Raw genomic sequence first — 25,146 nt, forward strand, 5'->3', positions numbered from 1 at the left:
TGTATGATATGGAACATGGTATATGTCATTGTGTGGGACACTTTCCTAAACATTATAATTGGAATGACACTCCTGAAATGGTGACACTTCCTGTGGGAAAACTGTAATTGATATTCATTTCAATTCACTGGGATGAAAGTGTAAAAAGTCCATTCTAAATAAAGATAAACCATTTAAGTATTGGGAATAGGAATGGAGTAGTAGAGGTAGAAGTAAAAGGATGGGAGGAGGATGGCACTTCGTTAGGTGGAGAGGTGTAAAGAGTAAGGAATTGGGTGTGACTCCAGTGTTAGTAAGTCTAAAAGCAGGAAAAATTGACTTCAGAAGGGTTTACTTTGGGCATCCTATAACTAACTTTAAAATTTCATTAAAAGTAATATTTAAGCTCTTACAGTGAGCCTCAAATAGGATCATACAGACTATTTTGTAACTACCCCAGCCAGCACTCTGCATGGTGCTTGGCATATACTAAGTCCATAATAAATGCCATCCTTATTATTAATAAAGCTCTAAAGTTAAAATCCTAAGCTGTTAAAAACAGGAGTAGGAAGAGGTAAAGAAAGTTTCAACATACTTTCTCCTATTAAATATGAGGCCCTTCAAAACACACTAAACCAGCATTCAGGGGCATGGCACTTGGACCAACTGTCAAAACAGTCTACGCAGCAGTTAGAGCCGTGGAAAATGGCAAAGCCCTGAACCTGATGGCCTCCTTTCCGCTGAGATCTATGAGCACGAAAGGTACACCCTGCTTTAAAATGTATCCAAGCTCTTCCTCAACATGTGCAGCACTAAGGAAAATGCCACAAGAACCCAGAGGTCATCACCATCTCTCGAGTCATTCTGGCTCCCCACTGACAGCAAGACTCAGGCCAGAGGACTCCCTCATCGTCTTCTCAAGATCTCAACAACCAAATGTTTCTGGAGTCACAACGTGGCTTCATTCATCCATTCAATCGTATTTATTGAGCGCTGTGTGCAGAGCGCTTTACTAAGCGCAGCATGGGAGAGCGGACATGATCTTTACAACATGTCAGGTCCAGAAACAGCCCGGGGAGGAGCACCAAGACCTCTGCCCAGTTTTACCAAAGCACTTGACACCATAAGCACTCACTATGTGCAGTGCACTGTATTAAGTGCTTGGAAGATCACAATACAATAGAGTTGGCAGGCACATTCCCTGCCTGCAACGAACTTACAGTCTACATCAACTCTACAAAGTCACCTAACTTGACTGACATTGGAAACATTAAGATTCAGAGAAATCAAGATGGCACGGCTGGGGGTGTCAGAACAAATGTTCTGTTCGAAACATTCCTCATTGCTATGGGATGACCTGGTTCTATTCAGGGTGTTTCTGCTCCTCTAGAAAACTCATCCAACTCAGACCGAGTATTGTCAGAAGTCAAAAATTACTACAAGCTTCTTCAGGGCAGGATCATGTCTGTTGTACTCTGAGGCACTTAGTGCAATATACCATGCAGAATGAGTACTCAGTAACTACTATTGATTGATGGATAACTGGACCTCTGCAGTTCATGCCCAAGAAGGCATGCATATGCTTATAAACCTCTTCTCCAAATCTTCAAGGTATTATGGACTACTAAGCATGAAGAAAGCTGAGGTTGTGTATCAGCCTGCTCCAGGGAAGCAATACACACAACCAAAAATGTAATATTGACAACACAGAGCTAAATGCTGTTACAGAATTCTGTTATTTAAGCAGCACATTTCAACAGTAGACAAGGGAGTAGAATCACACACATCCTTTTGAAACCTAACAGTGTGAAGCAGCACGGTATTAAGCTCCAGCCATAAAAGTCTCCAGAACTGTGGTGCTGTCCAATCTTCTCAACAGTTGAGACCTAGAACCTCCACATCTGACTCCTTCAGCAGTCCCATCAGCATCACTTATAGGGCAGTATTTTATATGAGATGGTGACAGGATCAAAAATGAAGTCAGTCTCTTAGCACTGAAGCTATGCTCATCACCGCAGTCTCATTGGTTGGGATGTTTGGGGAGAATGGATGAGGATGGCAACAGGTTGACCAAATCATAGTCAAGCCACAGGTACCAGATTGGTACAGTTCTTCCCTCTTCCCCTGAGCCCTCCCCAATGCCCCCACCCCAGTGAAAGAGTCCTGAATTCCATCAGAGAGAAAAGTCTTTCTCCTTCAGATCCTAGCACCAAACAGCTGGTGAATGGGAGGGGTGGAGGTGAAGTTGGGTGTTGAATATGAGAAACTGAAAGGCAGGCAAAGGAAATGCTTTTAAGTGTATTGTAAGGCAAAGATTCAGATGATACTTCATCTCAGCTAGTAACAAAATCAGTTGCCCCAGGGAAAAGAGTGAGGCACACCGAAGTCAACAAAAGAAGGCCTCTAGTTGAGCTAAACCTTTATAAGAATTTTGAGACAGTGCAAAAAAAAAAAAAAATAGTGCCAGGAACAGTAAACAACAAATGTGTCAGCACACCTTGGGGTGGGGGGGTGGAGAGGGGGTTGGGGGGCGAGGGAGAGTAAAATGCAGTTAGGGATATGAGTCCTGGCTTGTCTCACACACACACACACACACACACACACACACACACACACACACACACACACACACACACCCCTTAGGCGTGAATATCACCTTCAGGTGTGTACAAAGTATGACACTGCTTTTACGAAAAGCAAGGAGGTGGAAAATCTTACCCATAATAGATTTCAAATAGAAGCTAAGGAAGTTGCATGGCAAACTATAGTGGATATAAAAGAGAAAAGCTTATATATTGCATTCCATTCTGAAAAACAAATGATGTACCTCAAGCTGTAATTTCTTGAAACAAAATGTATCTTCAGTAGTGTTTTTTATTTCTTGTGGTATTTGTTAAGCATTTACTAGGTATCAAGCACTGTTCTAAGCACTGATTAACTGATCCAAGTTAATCAGGTTGAACACAGTGCCTGTTCCACATGGGGCTCACTGTCTAAGTAGGAGAGAGAACACTTACTGAACTCCCTTTTTACAACTGAGGAAATGGGGGCACAGAGAAGTTAAATGACTTGCCCAAGGTCACGCAGCAAACAATTGGAAGAGCTGAGATTAGAACCCTGGTCCTCTATTCCCAGGACACTATTTTATGTTATTTTACTAGAAGTAAAGCACCTGGCTCCTGTCCAAAAAGAGTTTATAATTTAATAGAGAAACAAAGAGGATAAACATTTTTGATCTGCCTCCTTTTGGCAAATATTTGGGAACCATAACATCATAGACTGAAAGCTTGTTGTGGGCAGGGAATGTGTCTGTTATATTGTACTTTCCCAAGTGCTTAGTACAGTGTCTGTTATTGAGCACACAGTAAGTGCTCAATAAATACATGAACGAATGGAAAAAAAAAAAACCTAGAAAGTGAAGTACCTTGAGAATAGGCCATGGGGCTTCAATGCAAGTACCATTCCAATAATGATGATAGTATTTAGGTGCTTACTATACAGAAAGCATTATACTAAGCACTACAAAACAGTTTATAGGTGGGAATTAGTTATGAACTTGATCCCTCTAGGGGATCCCAATCACATCTACAAAGGACTTGATAGTTCCCATGTTGTGGAAGTTCCCTTTGTGGGGGGTGTCTAGGAAAAATAGGATCAAAATGCATGTGCTAGTGACTGGGCCTAGGAATTAATCAACCACTGACTGACCTAGTTGACAAAGCCATTAACAGCACTTCTGGTAATGTGGGCCCTATCAGGGAGATTCATGCAAGGCCCATGGAAACATCCTTTTCAATATCTGTATTCTTCCTGACTAGTTTCTCATCCTGGAGCTAGTCTGGAAAATCAGGAGTTTTGTGATTAATAATGTGCTACCCAGTTCTTTGTATAGCTACATCTATTTTGATATTTTAGTCTGCTCCAAAGAAAAATCAATTTTTCAAATCTCCCATCAGTGCAGAAATTATTAGTGACTTAAGAAAATACTTGTGTTATAACTATTCTCAAATGAAAACAAGGAAATCATTCCAACCAAGATTTACTTTACCTAAGCAATAGCATGAAATACATTTTTCATGCTTAAAGTTTTGTGATTCCCCCAAGTGAGATGGACATAGCTTTACCTTGAAAAGTACTGGTAAAACAAGTCAAACACTATGTCAGTTTTAAGATTTTAAATTCTGCTTGATGAAGATTCTAAATCATAGAAATCCTAGGAAGCCTCCTGTCCCATTTCTCCTCCCTGCTCCCTTCCCACCTTGTTAATTCATGGGACATGGATTTCATACCAAGGTGACACAGATGCAACAGTAAACCTAATAGTTCAGATAAAGTATTAAAATAAAATACTGCCTATTTACAAGTCATTAATGCAAAATACATTACTATAACAGTTTAATGTGAAAATGACACCTATTAGTATGGATACAGTTGCTATCGTCTGAACCACACTCCTTATCTTCTCCAGAAATAGGCTGCTGATCATAGGATAAGTGAGTCTATTCAGTAGAACTCACCATACAATATGTTATTTGGGTTTACTTTCTTGCTCCCTTTTTTTATTTCATTTTTTTTGTATTCCTAGAGCCCACCTCTTCAGCTTGCAGAGTTTAACTCTTCATTGGTACATGCCCAACAAGTGAACACCTTACGTTATGATGTTCAGGAAAGACATGAGGAAGAATTCCAAGAAGCTCTGGTTTCAATCAAGAATAATCTGAGAGAATTAGAAGGTCCTGACATCAAAGAAAGCCTCCAAGAACAGATCCGCCATTGGTTCATTGAATGCCGGTGAGAAACCCAATTTTTGTCACCTTAATCTAAATTTAGTATTTGCTTTACAAGCAATATCAATTCATTCAATAATTGAGGATTACAAAATAACTCAGTAAGTACCAGCAGTATTAGGAGGGGGCTATCCTAAACTTTGCTACTTATTGTAGTCCCTAAATTTTATACTTCTCTTTTAATGAGTTGATGATAAATTTTGAAAGTAATCAATTATATTTACTGAGTACTTACTATGTGGAGAGCACTCTACTAAGTGCTTGGGAGAATACAATGTAACAAAATTAGCAGATATGTTCCTGGTCCATAACAAGTTTACAGTCTAGAGGGGAAGGTAGACATTAATATGAATAGTAATTACACATGATATTTTAATCCACCCACTTATTTTTGCCCTGTGAGTATCACTGTTTTTGAAGATCAGTGGAAGTAGTGTCTGAACAAGTCCCAAGTCCACACTAATTTGAAGAGTGTAAAAACTAGCCTTCTAAAAAGAAAAAGGAGGAAAGGGATGGCATTGAGAATTAGATAGTTTACTTAACTTCAATACTTGGCAAAATTGTTAGAATAAAGCTGTCAAGAGGGAAATGATAGATAATGAGGGATTAGAAAACAAAGTGTTCCAAACTTACTCAGTATCTTTCATAGCGTAACAAATTTTTCAGAGAGACTGGTAAGGGAGGCTAACTTTGAGCCAAGTCAATCCTGTGAGAGTGTATGTAAGATAAGTGGTGAGAAGACTGTCAAAGACTGAACTCCTTGTCTTCCCTCCCAAATCCTGCCCTCTCCCTGACTTTCCCATCACTGTTGACGGCACTACCATCCTTCCCGTCTCACAAGCCCGCAACCTCAGTGTCATCCTCGACTCCGCTCTCTCATTCACCCCTCACATCCAAGCCGTCACCAAAACCTGCCGGTCTCAGCTCCGCAACATTGCCAAGATCCGCCCTTTCCTCTCCATCCAAACCGCTACCCTGCTCGTTCAAGCTTTCATCCTATCCCGTCTGGACTACTGCATCAGCCTTCTCTCTGATCTCCCATCCTCGTGTCTCTCCCCACTTCAATCCATACTTTATGCTGTTGCCCGGATTGTCTTTGTCCAGAAACGCTCTGGGCATGGTACTCCCCTCCTCAAAAATCTTCAGTGGCTACCAGTCAATCTGCGCATCATGCAGAAACTCCTCACCATCGGCTTCAAGGCTCTCCATCACCTCACCCCCTCCCACCTCACCTCCCTTCTCTCCTACAGCCCACCCCACATCCTCCGCTCCTCTGCCGCTAATCTCCTCACCGTGCCTCGTTCTCGCCTGTCCCGCCATCATCCCCCGGCCCACGTCATCCCCCTGGCCTGGAATGCCCTCCCTCTGCCCATCCGCCAAGCTAGCTCTCTTCCTCCCTTCAAGGCCCTACTGAGAGCTCACCTCCTCCAGGAGGCCTTCCCAGACTGAGCCCCTTCCTTCCTCTCCCCCTCATCCCCTTCTCCATCCCCCCGTCTTACCTCCTTCCCTTCCCCACAGCACCTGTATATATGTATATATGTTTGTACATATTTATTACTCTGTTTTACTTGTACATATCTATTCTATTTATTTTATTAATATGTTTGGTTTTGTTCTCTGTCTCCCCCTTCTAGACTGTGAGCCCACTGTTGGGTAGGGACTGTCTCTATATGTTGCCAACTTGTACTTCCCAAGCGCTTAGTACAGTGTTTGGCACACAGTAAGCGCTCAATAAATATGATTGATTGATTGAGAAGACTGAATTTGTTACATTTTTGATGTCTGGTCAAAGCAAGCTTTCATGATGATCTTAAGATTTCACATAATTGCTTATTCAACTTAGATATGGTTCCATACAATTGAGATATAATTTCCCAAACTGGCAATCAAATGGATAAAAATACCTCTATGCCAAGATAATTGGATGAAAATATATTTTTAAATACAGTTAAGACATACAATAGGAAAATTTCACTTTTATGAATTACCTTTGTATTATCTGACTTTAGGACTGATATTAATTATTTTTCTTATTTCCCATGCCTCAGATCTAATCTACATTGTCAATTTCTTAATAGCTGCCTGATGAATCATTTACAAAAAAATTCCTGATTTTTGTGTGTTCTGGTTTCCATATACTGCACTGGAAAAAAGTTCTGTACTGAAAAAGCAAAGCTGATTAAATCTCAGGATTTTGTTTTCATTAGAGACTTACTTCCCACCATGTGTTTGACCCATGAGTGCCTTCAACATAGTTTTGATTTGCATCTGTCAGTATTAGGTTGCAGGTATGACTCATTTGGGGATCAGGTAGGCTGTGTTTGAATGTTTGAGTCATCACTGTCACCAGAATGTACAGGATATGCTTTGACATAGAAGATGCTGCCACTCAAATGGAAAGCTGCCTCTTCTCCCTGGCTCTCTTTTATGCCCTGCCCCTTCCTGCCATAGCCTCGTCCCACACCACACTGTCCTGAAGAAAGGACAGTGGACTTACTTAGAGTTATTTAGGCCCTACTAAGATGCCCCATATTACCTGACTCTATCCTTGAGTACACATAGCATAGTTGGGAAGCAGTGTAGCTTCATGGAAAGATCCCAGGCCTAGGAGTCAAAAGGCCTGGGTTTTAATCCTACTTCCATCACTTGCCTGCTGTGTGACCTTGGGCAAGTAAGTTCACTTCTCCCATTCTCAGTTCCCTCATCTACAAAGTGGGTATTTAATATCTGTTCTCCCTCCTACTTAGATTGTAAGCCCCATGGGGGACCTGATTATCTTGTATACACTCCCACTATTAGTACAGTGCTTGACACATAATAAACACTTAAATTTCACAATTATTATTATTAGATTCAGGGTGGGTATGGACTTTGTGATCTGTGGGGACAGGTTGAATGTGAGTTCCAAATATAGTACCTATGCAGGTTTCTAGTTTGTAAATGTCTCTCAATTAAGAATGTAGTATATGTTATGCTATATTATTTACCCAGGTACTAGCAGAAATGCTAATAGCAGATGCAGATTTGAGTGCCTAAGTTATATCAATCAGTGTTATTGATAGAGTGCTTCCTGTGTAGAGCAGTGTGCTAAGCATAATACAATAAAGTTGTTAGACAAACATATTCTCTGCCCATAAGGATTTTACAGTACAGATGTGCTGTGGGGATGAGAGTGGGTTGAATATCAAGTGCTTAAAGGGTGTATAGTGTATAGGCAATGAAGAGGGGAAAGGAATAGGGGAAAAATAGCTTAATTGGGAAAATCTTCTTTGGTTTTGGAAGTGGGGAAAGAGGCAGTCTGTCATATATGATGGGTGAAGGTGTTACAGGCCAGTAGGAGAACATGGGCAAGGCGTTGGCAGTGAGATAGATGAGATCGAGGTACAGTGACAAAGTAGACAGAGGAATGAAGTGGGTGGATTGGGTTGTAATAGGAAATCAGTGAGGTAGGACAGGAGAGGGAAAGCTAACAGTACTTTGAAGCCAATGGTAAGGAATTTCTGTTTAATATGGAGGTGGATGGACAATCATTGGAGGTTTTTGAAGAGCAGGGAGAATTGAATTTCATTCATTCAATCATATTTATTGAGCATCTACTGTGTGCAGAGCACTGTACTAAGCACTTGGGAAGTACAAGTCGGCAACATATAGAGACAGTCCCTACCCAACAACGGGCTCACAGTCTAGAAGGGCTCACAGTGAATGGCACATTCTTTTAGAAAAATGATTTGGGCAGCAGAGTGAAGTATGTATTGGAGTGGGGAGGGGGCTAGAGGCTGGAAAACTAACAAGGAGGCTAATGCAATAGTCTTGCCATGGTGAAGCCAGAGTTTGTAACATCTTGGTACCAATTTGGGTGGAGGAGAGGGACAGATTGGAAGATGTGCAGAAGATCCATCAGGATTTGGCAGTAGACTGAAATGTGGGAGTTGAATTATAAGAGTCAAAGGTGAATCCACAGTTACTGGCTTCTGAAACAGGGAGGTGGGTGGTAGTGGTGAGTGAGTTGGGAAAGTTATGGGGAGGAATGCCTTTAATGGGAGGGGTGAAATGTTCTGTTGTAGATATGTTGAATTTGAAGTGCCAGAAAGGCATCCAAATGGAAATGTCCTGAAGGCAAGAGGAGACATGGCATGTCAGGGTTAGAGAAAGAGAAAGAACACAGAGGTAGTAGCTGAAATCATGTGAGCAGATGAGCTCCCAAAAGAGTGAGTTTAAAGTAAGTGGCATTGAGCCACAATAGCAAATGAAGCAGAGGAGGCAGCTGAGGAAACAGCATGGGTCTGGAAGTAAGAGTACCTTGGTTCTAATCCTGGATCCACCTCTTGTCTGCTGTATGACCTTGGGCAAATCTCATAACTTCACTGTGACAATTACCTCATCCTAAATGAGACTAAGTTAAAAGTGGCCATACCTTTATGGACTATTGTGGTTCTAACTAAAAATGTGTGTATTTCTCCCCCTGGATGAAAAGTTGTCTTTTTTCAATGGATGTTCAAATCAGATTTTTCTCCTAAAATGTCACAGCAATGATATCTACACAGAATTACTCTTTATCAAAGTTTATATGAACATATCCTTAAATATTCATGAAATTCAGGAAGGTCCCTTCCTGTTAATATACAGCTTAACTCAAAGGTGAATTTGATTCTTCCATTCTTTCAAAGGTATTTAAGTTCAGGTACGATGGACTCTTGAGCAGAGGTGTTATAACTAGAAATAATAGTGTTTTGCATATGGGTAACACCGGGGTCATGGGAGAAAGTAATCTGTAGAATTTGTTATACTGTGACATGTCCTTGGTTGTAGCAAGTTGTTTGAGAATTTCTTTAGAGGATTTATATCTCTCCTTTAAGTCTCTAGGGAACAGTTCATCAGTGGTATTGGAGACCCTAAGGGTCAGTTCATGTTAAGTGTTGCTCCCATAAATGTAAAGATTCCCTTTTTTCTTGAAGAGAGAAGAGGTTAAGGGTAAATGCATTTCCATAATTGGTTTGCCAGTTTGGCTTTGGAAAAACTACCAAGTTCCATGGTGAATCAGTAAAATTCAATCTGTCACAGTGATTTTTCTTGCACTAATCAAATTCAAATGTTCTTGACTGACAGCTTGACCTCTATTGGAAAGAAACAAAGAAAGAATAGTAATGTTAAGACTGTTCTGTGACTAGCCTGAGTTGATTGGTAATTTTTTTTCCAGAAAAGGAAAAATGAAATAAATACAAGAAAAATGATAATGTGTTGACATGCATTATTTAAAAAACCTTGTCTTATTTACTGATTCTAGACATGGATTTTCTTCCAGGCAAGGCCAGGCATTCAAATCCACTAGCATCTTCTTGTATAGCATAGGAAATAAGTTAATGCTTTTGACTTGTCAGCAGTATTAACTGAATTTTAAGCCCTCAGACCAGGATGAACAATGGAGCCATGTTCTCATCTAACGATTCCAGTAGTACATTTATTTAATGGAAGCTTATCCACCACTACCAAGGTAATACAAATTGTCATCATCTTGGGCACAACGAGGGTGGGCCCCTAAAAGTGAGAGAGAAGAAAGGAAAAAACAGAGAGGGGAAGGAGATGGAGTTTGAGAGGGAGGAAGAAGATTTTCTCTGCCCTCTTCTACCTCTGTATCTATCAGTCTCTTTATTAAGTGCTTACTATGTGCATTACTGAACCAAGGACCCAAGCCTCTGAAACCATGTTACCCAGACCAGTTGTGCTCAATTTTTCATGATCAAAGCCCTGGTAGCTGTCAAGATTGGTCCCCATGGGAACCAGTTTGCTGAATCCTGGCTACTGCAGCTCCCGGCATTGCTCCCAAATGGTCTGACTTGCACAGTGCACCCTTCACCCCATACTTGCTCCCCATTCCTCCCTACCTTATTTCTTTTCCCTCCTTATCTAATTTGCCTCCCATCCTCTAGACTGTAAGCTCCCTGTGGGCAGGGAATATGGCTACCAACTCTACCATACTGTTTTCTCCCAAAGCCTAATACAATGCTTAGTCAACAATAAGTGTCCAATATATACCATTGATTTTTAATTGTGGTATTTGCTAAGCACTTATTTTATGCCAAGCACTACTCTAAGAGTTGGTAGATAAAACTAATTAAGTCAGATGCAGTCCCCATCCCACAGGGGACTCACAACCTTAGAGGAAACTGAGGCACAGAGAAGCTATTACTTGCCCAAGTTCACACAGCAGGAAAGTGGCAGATTGGGATTAGAACCCAAGTCCTCTGATACTCAGGCTCTTTCCTTTAGATCAGGCTGCTTCTCTCCTCTTGATCCCTCTACTCCCTAAAATATCCATTCCATCAGCTGAGCTGCATGCCTTCTCAGTATAAAGGACCAATGCCCTTTAAAGTTTTGGTGGTTCAGACGCTAATGATGGGACTGTCCCACTAAAATGATAATGATCATAACTGTGGTATTTGCTATGCACTTACTATGTGCCAAGAACTGTACTAAGCATTAGTGTAGATACAAGATAATCAGGTCCCACATGGGGCTCACAGTCTATGAGGGAGAACAGGTATTGAATCCCCATTTTATAGATGAGGAAACTGAGGTACAGAGAAGTTAAGTAATTTGCCCAAGGTCACACTGCAATTAAGTAGTGGAGGTGGGATTGAATCCAGGTCCTTTGATTCCCAGGCCTGTGATCTTTCCACGCTGCTTCCTTATGATTTCCAACCACCTTTATGTAACCACAGTTCTTATAAGATCATTAGCAACAGACCAAAATCCAAAGGTCTATCCAGCCCAAAATTCTATAAGTGTCTGTGGCAGCAGGATGCTTGTGGGAGCTGTGAGGATAATCCAAGCCTAACTCAGTGACTGATCAAACAGAATCAAATTAACAGCATATTAGATAGTAATCATTTTCAAGACTTTCCCATTCAGGTTTGAACTAATAATCTAGATATGTATCACAATTTCTCTGACTCCTTTCATTCGGTAACATTAATCTGCTCTCCATTGAGAAATCTACAATCTCACTATTAACTATCGCAATTACATACAAAGTATGGCTTTTATGTGTTTTAGGGTTACTGAAAATACTTCTTGGATCCTGATAGGGAAAATACAATAAAATAGTTTATTCTAGTGTTAGAGATACTGGATATTAGTCATAGAATTATTATCTGGTTATTAAATGGGCATCAGTAAGGATGGAGAAATAATATTGCTGGACAGAGGAGAGGTCAGAGTTAAAGCAAGCAAGGATGAACTTGAAGTGGTTAAGTTGAACTGATATCTGGATTTCCTCCAGAAGCACTCTGACTTATGCCTAAGAGTGAAGGCAGCAGATTGTGGAGTTGACACAGAGCAGTGGTTTAGTGGTACGAGAGTGGCGATGTGATAAGGGAGCGAGTGAGTTGAATTCAGTAGAGAGAGTGGTGATGAGGGCATCAATTTGGTCATCAAGAGAAGGTAGTTTAGGTGTGGAAAATAAATGGGGCATGGTGCCTTGAGAGAATTGGATGAGGTTGAAAGATCCCAGGTCTATGTGGGGAAAGAGGGCAGATTTGCGGGGAGGGGATATCACGAGAGAAGGCAGGTGAGGAGTTTGTGGTCAGAGGGATTTCAGAGTTGGTGAGGATAGAGATTGTACAGCAACTAGAGATAATGAAAACGAGTGTGTGTCCAAGTTGATGTGTGGGCTAGGTGGGGTGGAGCAGGATGTCAGTGGAGTTGAGTGGTAGAAAGGGGACAACAGAAGGGTCACAGGAACAACTATATGGATATTGAAGTCCCCGATGATTAATGTAGGAATAGAAAGAGAGAGAAGGGATATGAGAAAGGGTATAAAATGATTCAAAAGTTGGGGGTGGGGGGGAGTCCTGGGAGACAGTAGATGACCAGGACTAGTATCTGGAGGGGGTGGTAGAGGCAGGTGATAGGGGATAGAAATCACATCTCTTCCAGGAAGGCTTCCCTGAATAGTCTCATCTCCTCACCCAATTTTGCATCCACCTATCTTCACCCCCTAAGCGCTTATGGTATTCCCCCGACTCCTCAAGCACTTATGTACCCATCTTGAATCCGGTTGCCTCCCTTACCTATAATTTATTCCCATATATATTCCCTGCTACATTGTAACCTCCTGGAGGGAAGAGTACTCTCAAGTGCTTAATAGGGTGTACAGTACAAAAGTGCTCACTTATTGTATATTCTGCCTGTGAGAACGAGTGAGCCTGGAAAGAACACTGGAATGGGAGTCAGAGGACCTGGGTCCTGATCCTGCCTCTGCCACTTGCCTGCAGTGTGACCTTGGGTAAGTCATTTAAATTATCTGTGCCTCAGTTCCCCCATTGGCAAAATGGAGATTTAATGCCTGTACTCCCTTCCTCTTTAGATTGTGAGCCCCATGTGGGACCTGATTATCTTGTATGTACCTCAGTGCTTAGTTCTGTGCCTGGCACATAGAAGGTGCTTAACAAATACCATCACATTCCCTGCCCACAGTGAGCTTAAAGTCTTGTGGGGGAGACAAACATTAATATAACATAGTATATAATTTATAGATATGTCATAAGAGAAATATTAATGCCTAATGGAAAGAGTATGGGCCTAGGTGTCAGAGTACCTGGGTTCTAATCCCTTACCTTCTGTGTGACCTTGGGCAAGTCACTACTTCTCTGTGCCTCAATTTCCTCATCTGTAAAATGGGGATTAAGACTGTGAGCCCCAGGTGAGACGGATTGTGTCCAATCTGATTAGCTTGTATTTACCCCAGTGCTTAGTACAGTGCCTGGCACATAGCAAGTGCTCAAATACTATTTTACAAACAAACCCAACAGCTGAGAGGGTGGTGAATACCAAATGTACAAAGGTCACCAATCCAAGTGCATAGATGACACAGAAGGGAGAAGGAGCCATGGAAAAGAGGGCTTAATTGGGAAGGCCTTTTGAAGGGGCTGTGATCTTAATAAGGCTCAGAAGATGAGGAGAATGGTGGTCCGGTGTATATGGAGGGAGGAGGAGTTCCTGGCAGGAAAGGGTCAGTGACAAGACAGACAAGATCGGGGCACGGTGCCTAAGACAGCACTAGAGGAGCAAAGTGTGCGGCCTGGGTTTCAGTAGATCAGTGAGGTAAAGTAGGAGGGGGGGCAAAGTGATGGGGTGCTTTAAAGCTGATGGTAAGGAGTTTCTGTTTGATCAGAGCTGGATGGACAACCACTGGAGGTTCTAGAGTCAGTCAGCCACTCAATCATATTTATTGAGTGCAGAGCACTATACTAAGCACTTTGGAGAATACAACAGACACATTCCCTGCCCACAGTGAGCTTATAGCATTTGGGAGTGGAGCGATATGGATTGAATCTTTTTTTAGAAAAATGATCAGTGTAGCAGTGAAGTATTGACTGGAATGGGGAGAAGGGAGGCATTCAGGAGGCAGAAGCAGTAGTTAAGGCAGAAAAGGATAAGTACTTGGATCAGCATAGCCATTTGGATGAAGATGAAAGAGCAGATATTTGGGTTGTTGCTGAAGGTAGACCGATAGGATTTGGTGACACTGAATATGTGAGTTTAAAGAGAGCTGAGTTTGGGCTTGAGAGATAAGGAGTATATTCAATCAATTAGAGGTATTATTGAGGGCTTACTGTGTGCAGAGCACTATGTTAAGCAACTGGGAGAGTACAATACATCAGTTTGTAGAAACTATCCCTGCAAAGTAGAAAACAGTTCTTTAAAATATTTTACAATTTCCCTACAACGTTGACCCAAAACAAGTGATAGCTCACTGTGAAGAAATGGAAAAATCTATTATATTAATTATAAAGTATGCAGCATAATTTGTGTTGAACCCTTTCAAAGCTAAACATATGTGCCCTGATCACTGCCAAAATTAAAATTTTGTAATTATCAAAATAGACAAACGGCTCACGTATGCATAAAATTCTCAAAGATGACACTAGAAGCAGTGTGGCGCAGTGGAAAGAGCATGGGCTTTGGAGTCAGAGGTCATGGGTTCAAATCCCAACTCCGCCAATTGTCAGCTGTGTGACTGGGCAAGTCACTCAAGTTACCCCCTCCAGATTCTTGTAGCCGTCATCTACCACCCCCACTCCAACTTCTTTAACAATTTTGACCCTTTCCTCACCTTCCTTCTCTCCTTTTCCATGCCCACTCTGATCCTCGGAGACTTCAACATCCACATGGATATCCCTGGTGACTCCTCTGCCGCCCGCCTTCCATCTCTCCTTGACGCTGCTAACCTCGCCCACTCACCAACTTGGTCACACCCTTGTTCTCATCATCTCCTACCGCTGCACTGTCCCCACCCTCACCAACTCTGAAACCCCTCTCTCTGATCATAATCTTCTCACCTGCCTCCTCACTCACACTCCTTTTCCTTGTAAATCCATATTACTCCCTCACAGAGATCTCCGCTCTCTTGACCTCATCCATCTTTGAGCGCCTCACACCCCACCTCGCCTCTGTCTCCTCTCTACCCAATCTTGATGATCAGATTGCTGCTTTCAACTCTACCCTTTCTACTCAACTAGACTCACTCACTCCCTTTCCCTTTGCCGCTCTCGTACCACTAACCCACAGCCCTGGATCACTGCCACTGTCCGCCTCCTTCACTCTTATGCTCAAGCTGCCAAACGCTGCTGGCGAAAGTCTAAACACCATGCCAACCTCCTTCACTTCAAGTTTATCCTTTCCTGCCTTAACTCAGCCCTCTCCTCTGCCAGACAAAACTATTTCTCCTCCCTTATTGACACCCATGCCCATCATCTCCGTCAGCTCTTCCGTACATTCAACTCCCTTCTCAGGCCTCTTGTTCCTCCCCCTCCTCCTTCCCTCACCCCCAACGATCTGGCCTCCTACTTCATTAATAAAATTAAATCCATCAGGTTTGACCTCCCCAAAGTCACTCCCCCTGCTTCTCCAACCCCCCAGCTCTCAAAACTCTCTGCTACTCTCCCATCCTTCCCAGCAGTATCCTCAGAGGAGCTCTCCTCCCTCCTCTCAAGTGCTGCTCTGGCCACCTGTGCTTCTGACCCCATTCCCTCTCATCTCATGAAATCTCTCACTCCATCCCTTCTCCCCTCCTTCCATCTTCAACCGCTCACTCTCCACTGGTTCCTTCCCCTCTGCCTTCAAATATGCCCATGTCTCTCCCATCCTAAAAAAAACCCTCTCTCGACCCCACCTCACCTTCTAGTTATTGCCCCATCTCCCTCCTACCATTCCTTTCCAAACTCCTTAAACGAGTTGTCTACACACGCTGCCTCGAATTCAACACCAACTCTCTCCTCGACCCCCTCCAGTCTGGCTTCCGTCCCCTACATTCCACGGAAACCACCCTCTCAAAGGTCACCAATGACCTCCTGTTTGCCAAATCCAATGGCTCCTACTCTATCCTAATCCTCCTCGACCTCTCAGCTACCTTCAGCACTGTGGAACACCCCCTTTTCCTCAACACACTATCCAACCTTGGCTTCACAGACTCCATCCTCTCCTGGTTCTCCTCTTATCTCTCCAGTCATTCATTCTCAGTCTCTTTTGCAGGCTCCTCCTCCCCCTCCCATCCCCTTACTGTGGGAGTTCCTCAAGGTCCAGTTCTTGGTCCCCTTCTGTTCTCGATCTACACTCACTCCCTTGGTTACCTCATTCGCTCCCATGACTTCAACTATCATCTCTACGCTGATGACACCCAAATCTACATCTCTGCCCCTGCTCTCTCCCCCTCCCTCCAGGCTCGCATCTCCTCCTGCCTTCAGGACATCTCCATCTGGATGTCTGCCCGCCACCTAAAACTCAACATGTCCAAGACTGAACTCCTTGTCTTCCCTCCCAAACCCTGCCCTCTCCCTAACTTTCCCATCACTGTTGACGGCACTACCATCCTTCCCATCTCACAGACCCGCAAACTTGGTGTCATCCTCAACTCCGCTCTCTCGTTCACCCCTCACATCCAAGCCGTCACCAAATCCTCCCAGTCTCAGCTCCGCAACATTGCCAAGATCCGCCCTTCCCTCTCCATCCAAACTGCTACCCTGCTCATTCAAGCTCTCATCCTATCCCATCTGGACTACTGTCAGCCTCCTCTCTGATCTCCCATCCTTTTGTCTCTCCCCACTTCAATCCATACTTCATGCCGTTGCCCAGATAGTCTTTGTCCAGAAATGCTCTGGACACGTTACTCTCCTCCTCAAAAATCTCCAGTGGCTACCAATCAACTTACGCATCATGCAGAAACTCCTCACCCTCGGCTTCAAGGCTCTCCATCACCTCGCCCCCTTCTACCTCACCTCCCTTCTCTCCTTCTACAGCCCAGCCTGCACCCTCCACTCCTCTGCTGCTAATCTCCTCAACGTACCTCGTTCTAGCCTGTCCTGCCATCGACCCCCGGCCCACATCATCCCCCTGGCCTAGAATGCCCTCCCTCCCAACATCCGCCAAGCTAGCTCTCTTCCTCCCTTCAATGCCCTACTGAGAGCTCACCTCCTCCAGGAGGCCTTCCCAGACTGAGCCCCCTCTTTCCTCTGCCCTTCCTCCCCTTCTCCATCCCCCCTGCCTTACCTCCTTCCCTTCCCCAGAGCACCTGTATATATGTATATATGTTTGTACATATTTATTACTCTATTTATTTATTTATTTTACTTGTACATATCTATTCTATTTATTTTGTTAATATGTTTGGTTTTGTTCTCTGTCTCCCCCTTCTAGACTGTGAGCCCACTGTTGGGTAGGGACCGTCTCTATATGTTGCCAACTTGTACTTCCCAAGCGCTTAGTGCAGTGCTCTGCACACAGTAAGCACTCAATAAATACCATTGATTGATTAACTTCTCTGTGCCTCAGTTACCTCATCTGTAAAATGGGGATTAAGACTATGAGCCCCCCCCATGGGACAACCTGATTCATTCATTCAATCGTATTTACTGATCACCTTGTAACTTCCCCAGTGCTTAAAACAGTGCTTTGCACATAGTAAGCACTTAATAAATGCCATTATTATTATGTGGTGTGTAATAAACATTTGCTTGCTTCTAATACTAATAATAAAAATAATGATAGCAATTATTAAGCACTTACTATGTGCAAAGCATACTCTCCAGTTTCTTTTCCTTAGGACCAAGTTTTGTAGTACAAAGAATTGCATTTGGTAGATGTTTGCATGATTAGGACATCTAAATGATTGATGTTTAGCATTATCAGTCCTTGCCCCCTATTATACCTATATTCGTTATTTTGTGAATAAACTCCTGTTGAGCTTTCTGCATGTTGGAATTTAGTTGTCTTGAAATAGTTGTCACATATGGTAGTGCACCTTTCCATGTCATAACAACCTTTTGAGTAGAAGTGGATTTCATTAGGATGGCTAATATGTTTTTTAAATTATCTTCCAAAATTTTACCAGAAGATCTCAAGTGTTTTCATTTAGCATGGCTAACATTTTTTAAATTATATCAGAAGATCTCCAGTATTTAATTACAATTTTGATTCAACTTTAATATACTTTACTTTTCAGCCAATAATTTTAGCAAGTCACCTTTTTCGGTATTAGAAATATCCAAATTTACATGGCACTTTACTATTTTAACATTTGTGTTCCAAAAAAAAACCAATGTTCCCAGCTAACATGATCTCCCTAAAATCTCCTCTGCTTCTCTTCAGGTCCTCCTCTTCCTCCATCCTCTTCGACTATCCCAATATTCCCACCAGTATCTATAGAAAAGATTTCTCACTTCTCAATATCTACCCTCTCCATTTGCACCTCTAGCTGCATCCCTTGATACCTTAAAACACTTGCCCCCTCCGTTGTTCCCTCCTTACTGCCATGTTCAACTATTCACTTTCCAATGGTTTCTTCTCCACTTTTCAAACATGCTTCTGTATCTGCTATCCTTAAAAAAAAAAAACAAAACCCTCCCTTGACCCCAGGGTTCTCTCCAGTTATCACCAAATCTCCCTTCTACCATTCCTTTCCAACCACTCAGAAAGAGCTGTCTATTTCCTCTCCTGCAATTCCCTCCTTGATCCTGTCCAATCTGGTTTCCACCCCCTTCACTCCATGGAAACCATCCTCTTTAAGGTAACCAATGACCTTCTCACCAAACCCTCTGGCTTCTACTCCATTGTTATACTCCTAGACCTCTTAGCTGCCTTCAACACTGTGGACCATCCCCTTCACCTTGAAACATTATCTAACCTTGACTTCTCTTATACTGTCCTCTCCTGTTTTTTTTTTTATTTTGGGTTTTTTTGGTATCAAGCACTTACTGTGTGCCAGGCACTGTACAAGGTGCAGGGTAGATACAAGATAATCAGTTTGGTTACAGTCCCTGTCACACATGGGGCTCAAGGGCTTAATGCCCATTTTGCAGATGAGGTAACAGGAACAGGGAAGTTAAATGATATGCCCAAGGTCACACAGCAGTGGCAGAGTGGGGATTAGAACCCAGGTCCCTCTGATTCCCAGGTCCGTGCTCTATCCACTAGGCCACACTATTTCTCACGGTTTTCCTACTATCTCTTTGGCCACTCAGGCTCTTTTTCTGGCTCTTCTTCTGCCTCCCACTCTCTCATGGTGGGAATCTCTCTAGGCTAAGTTCTGGGTCAATCTTTATTCTCCATCTACACCCAATATCTTCAAAAATTCATTTGTTCTCATGGGTTCAACTATCATCTCTATGCAGATGGTTCCCAAATCTACATATCCAACTGTTATCTCTCTCCTCTGCGGGAGGAAAAGTGAGACTGCATTCAGGGCATCTCTACTTGGATGTTCTGCCCATACAAAGTTAACATAACCATAACAGAACTTTTCATCTGCCCACCCAAACCTGACCTCCCCATATTTTCCCCATCACTGTAGACAATACCACTGTCCTCATTGTCTCAAGCTCATAACCTTGGCATTGTCCTCAAGCAGCATGTTTCAGTGGAAAGCATGGGCTTTGAGTCAGAGATCATGGGTTCAAATCCCGGCTCTGCCAATTGTCAGCTGTGTGACTTTGGGCAAGTCACTTAACTTATCTGTGCCTCAGTTACCTCATCTGTAAAATGGGGATTAAGACTGTGAGCCCCACAGGGGACAACCTGATCACCTTGTAACCTTCCCAGCACTTAGAACAGTGCTTTGCACATAGTAAGCGCTTAATAAATGCCATCAAAAAGACCCTTCTCTCCCATTCAACGCACATAATTCAATTTCACTAAATCCTGCTGGTTCTTCCTTCACAACATTGCTAAAATCCACCCTAACCTCTCCATACAAGGTGCAATTAGGTTGATCCAGGCGCTTATCCTATCATGCCTTGACTACTGCATTTACCTCCTCACTGACCTCCCTCCTTCCTGTCTCTCCCACTTCAGTCCATACGTCTGTGCTGCACAGATCATTTTTCTAAAAATATGTTCAGTACACATCCCTCCACTGCTCAATAACCTCCAGAGGTTGCCCATCCATCTCTGTATTAAAGCATTCAGCTTGCCCCCTCATACCTTACCTCAGTGATCTACTACAGACTAGCCTGCACACTTTGCTCCTCTAGCTTACTCACTGTGCCCCAATCTCATCTTTCTCACTGCCAACCTCTTGCTCATGTTTCCTCTGGCCTGGATCTCCCTCCCCCTTCATAAATGCCAGGACCACTACTCTCCCCACCTTCAAAGCCTTATTAAGGTCACTTCTCCTCCAAAGAGGCCTTCCCCAATTAAGCCCTCTTTTCCCTGACTCTCTCTCCCTTCTGCATCAATCAGGTGTTTTTATTGAGTTCTTACTGTGTGTGGAGCGCTGTACTAAGTGCTTGAGAGAGAGTACAGTTTAATAGAGTTGGTAGCCATGTTCCCTGCCCACAATGATTGGATGTGGGATCTTTGGGCATTCTGTATTCATCCAACCCTCAGCCCCACAGGTAACCTTTTCACTGTTCCTAGATCTCATCTATCTTGCCACTGACCTCTTGCCCACATCCTGCCTCTGTCCTAGAACACCCTCCCTCCTCATATCTAAGAGACAATTACTGTTCCCACAGGCACTTCAAAGCCTTATTAAAGGTACATTTATTCCAAGAGGCCTTCCTTGACTAAGCCCTCCTTTCCTCTTCTCCAACTCCCTTCTGTGTCACCCTGACTTGCTCCCTTTATTCATCCCTGCTATCAACCCCAGATAAGCACTTATGTACATGTCTAGAATTTATTTATATTTATGCCTGTCTCCCCCTCAAAACTGTAAGCTCGTTATGGGCAGGGAATGTATCTAATATTGTTATATTGCACTCTCCCAAGCACTGAGTACAGTGTTTTGCACATAGCAAGCTCTTAATACAATTGAAAACACTCAATAAATCATTGACTAAATTATTTATTCATTTTACTATCTCTTCCACTCTAGACTGAAAGCTTACTGTTCACAGGGAACATGTCAACCAACTTGAATTATACTCTAAGCTCTTAGTAGTGCTCTGTACTCAGTAAACAATAATTGATTAATAATTACAAAGTTGGAAACATTTTATAATGATAGCAAATGATTATCTTTAAAACCAAAATTACATGTTTAAAATTTTGCACAGATTACCATATTGGTCTTTTCATTAATTTTTTTGAGTGCATGCTCCCTTTCAAATATTAAATACTAAATAAATACTTAAATATTTAGTGTGGAAGAAGCAATAAATAGCATAGCTCACTTCTTAATTCAGCTATATTCATATTTCCAAAGTCTAAGGTAAATAAAATTATCTTCATAAAATACAATTTATATTACATTTCTTATTTGGAATTTTAGCATTAGATGGTTATTTGGAAATACTATTACTTCTCTGCCACCAAGAATAGCAGCATTGCTTAGTGGGTAGAGCATGGACCTGGAGTCAGAAGGACCTGAGCTCTAATCCCAGCTCCACTAATGTGCTGTGTGACCCTGGGAAGTCACTTAACTTCTCTGTGTTACTTCATCTGTAAAATAGGGATTAAGACTGTGAACCCCATGTGGGACATGCACTGCATCCATCCTGACTCACATGTATCTGCTCCAACACTTAGTAGAGTGCTTGGCACATAGTAAGCATAACAAATATCATTTATCTGTAGTACTGCTACCTTCCCTCCCACCACCATGGTTTCCTGCCCCTTGGCATGCTCTGTGCCCACCAGGCTGGAGATAAAAGCTGCTCCCATGTGCACCCCATAGCATGAGGACTCCACAAAACTCCAGGAACTGACTGGCTGCCACTGGGCCCTGAACTCTGAGGAGTCTGAAATTCTGCTCCTCTAGCCACTCCACCCTACTGACTGTTTTTATTTGGTGTATTTTTCTGTATTGTATTTTAGTATTTCATCATTCTTGATGTCTGTCTAGTCCCTTCTCCATATTTGTGTTCTTAGATTATGATCTGCCCCTCCCACCCCCAGAGGGACAGGGGCTATATCTATTTCCCACTTATGTAACCTCTGCCAGTGCTCACACGGCAAGAGCTTAGTAAGTACTATGTCTTCTACTATTCTACCCCAGTTAGTGCTCTTAATTGTCTCTATAAAGATAGCGTTAAGCAAAAAAGCACTAAGCAGAGTATCTTGAGAAAAATTGTAAATTGCTTTATTGTGTTCCCAATATCCAAAAAATTGACCAAAGCAATACATATTAATAATAATCATATTTGTTAAGTGCTTACTATGTGCCAGTCACTAAGTACTGGGGTGGATACAAGCAAATTGGGCTGGACATAACCTCTGTCCCATGTGGGGCTCAGTCTCAATCCCCATTTTACAGAGGAGGTAACAGGCACAGAGAAGTAAAGTGACTTGCCCTGGGTACACAGCAGATAAGTGGTGGAGCCAGGATTAGAACCCATGACCTTCTGACTCCCAGGCCCGTGCTCTATCCACTACACCATGCTTTTGCTTCAGAAGGACAACACTAAGTATATACTTACATGATCTAATGGTAATCCACATTTGTACCAATAATGAAAGACTTTGAATTTGGTTCCTTTTTTGTAAATATAGTACTTAATGTTAAATATGTTATCTCATATCCTATACTGCAAAAAAAATCATATGCTAAATGGATCTGTTGTCATTATATACAGCAATGGTAATTGGAAAAGGGCCCTAACAATTCTATTCAAGTACACTGAAATACTTTAAATGGGAGAGAAGAGAATAGCATAAGCCAAAGTAAACTTAGCAACATCTCAAAGAAAAAGAGTGCTGTAATATTGATATTAAAATTCAATGATGTTTTAGAAAAAAAAAATGCTTCATTGTGTTTCAGTGGGGAACACTGCATTTTACAAACGTTCTAGTTAGCTGCTACTGTTCCAAAGTGAGAATTCAGCAACATCGAAAGACAGGAGAATTTTTGAAACAGACTCTTGTGGTCAAGGCAAGTCATAAAATTCCTGAAAGATACATCAATCAATCTTATTTACCTAGTGCTTACTGTGTGCAGAGCACTGTACTAAGCACTTGGTAGACATTCCCTGCCCACAACATGAACTGTGCTCATGCCTATGTCTGTGAAGCAGCGTGCAGTGGAACTGCTCTAGTCTGCAAACTCCTTATGGGCAAGCGGCATGTCTAACAACTCTTTTGTATTGTACTCTCCAAAGAGCTTAGTTCAGTGCTCTTCACAAAGAGCTCAGTAAATACCATTCATTGATTTTTATACTCAATCTTTACCTACACCCACAGGTATTTTATCCACAACTGACCTGTACCTTCTAAATATTCATTATCCACTATGCAATTTTGTAGGGTGCCTTTGTGGGTTGGGAAATTGTGACCATTCTGATTATTCTGTTCCTACCCCAGTGATTAGTGCAGTGCTTGTCGTATAACAAGTGGCCTAATGGAAAAAGCATGGGTCTAGGAAACAAAGGGCCTGTTTTCTAATCCCAGCTCTTCTAGTTGTCTGCTGTGTGACCTTGGGCAAATCACCTGGGCACCCCTCTGTGCCTCAGCTGCTTCAACTGTAAAAGAGGATTCAATATGTAGTCTCTCTCCTACTTAGACTGTAAGCCCAATAAGAGAAGCAGCATGGCTCAATGGAAAGAGCACGATCTTGGGAGTCAAAGGTAATGGATTCTAATCCCGGTTCTGCCACTTATTGGCTGTGTGACTTTGGGCAAGTCACTTAACTTCTCTGTGCCTGTTACCTCATCTGTAAAATGGGGATTAAGATTGTGAGCCCCATGTGGGGCAATCTGATCACCTTGTATCCCCCCAAGTGCTTAGAACAGTGCTTTGCACATAGTAAGTGCTTAACAAATACCATACAAAAAGCCAGTTTCTGACCAGATTATATTTTATCAATTTCAGTGTTTGGCATAGAGTAATTACTTAAATGCCACCTATATTACTACCACTGTTTAATTATTACTATTCCTTAATAATTAATTGCTCAGATGATAAAACTATCAGTGGTATTCGTTGAATACTTACTGGGTGCAGAGCACTGTACCAGACAACTGGGAGTGTACAACAGAGTCAATAGACACAGTCCCTGTGCTCAAGGAGCTTGCAGTCTACCAGGGAAGTCTAGTTCACTTCTTATGAAACAAGGATTGTTGAGGATCTAGTTTTACCTCTAGTCCTGTCTCTATGTTGCAAATATATTGTTAAGGTGAAAATTGTTGTGCCTGGCTGTTTTATATGCCTTCTCGCCTTACATCAGAATAATTTTATCAATGTTTACTGCTTACCTATATTTTCATGGTCATGTTACAAATTATTTTATAATTAAATTAACCCTAAAAAATGTGTTCCAAAATGTCAATCATTTAAACATTTTGTCACTTCCCAAACTTTTCTTCAGAAATAAAAAATTCCCCATTTGGGACCTTTTTGGTTATTTTAAGTAGAAGAATGGAGGGGATATTCTTTTTATATGAAGATGACAATAATAGATAATATAATAAACAAAATCATAAATATAAATTGACAAATTCGAGTACAATAAGGTGCTTTTCAAAGTTTCAAATCAATCATATTGATTGAGCCCTTATGTGGAGCACTGTACTAAGCTCTTGTGAGAGTACAACAGTAGGTGGACACATTCCCTGTTCACTGTGAGCTTTCAATCTAGAAAGGGATGCAGATATTAACCTTCTACACAAGCTGCCTCTGCTTCCGTCTTAATTTTCTTTACAAATGAAGATAAGGCAAAAGAAGAGGTATTAAATGCATCATTTCCTCAACCTTGGAGTAACCATACTACCAGCCAATTCTGTAATCAATGTTATGCTGTTTCTTTGATTCAAAAGGAAAACAATATTTAGCTGGAGCTAAGAATTATTTAGGTAAAATTGGAAAGGAGCATGTTGATGATTACAGGGAAAATGGTATTTTAGGAATGTATGAAAAAGGAGGTTGGGTCTCTAACCCTAACCATGTATCATATCCA

General features: G+C 42.1%; 1 protein-coding gene across 1 annotated transcript in view; it reads left to right on the top strand.

Moving 5' to 3' along the window:
* Positions 1–25,146, top strand: part of IQCA1 (IQ motif containing with AAA domain 1) — a 260,984-nt gene that overhangs the window by 37,406 nt on the left and 198,432 nt on the right. The window contains exon 6 of the mRNA XM_038749256.1: positions 4,565–4,770. Coding sequence (XP_038605184.1) covers positions 4,565–4,770 — 206 coding nt within the window. The remainder of the gene's footprint in view (positions 1–4,564; positions 4,771–25,146) is intronic.

Source organism: Tachyglossus aculeatus, chromosome 7, assembly GCF_015852505.1.
Source record: "Tachyglossus aculeatus isolate mTacAcu1 chromosome 7, mTacAcu1.pri, whole genome shotgun sequence".
NCBI lineage: Eukaryota > Metazoa > Chordata > Mammalia > Monotremata > Tachyglossidae > Tachyglossus > Tachyglossus aculeatus.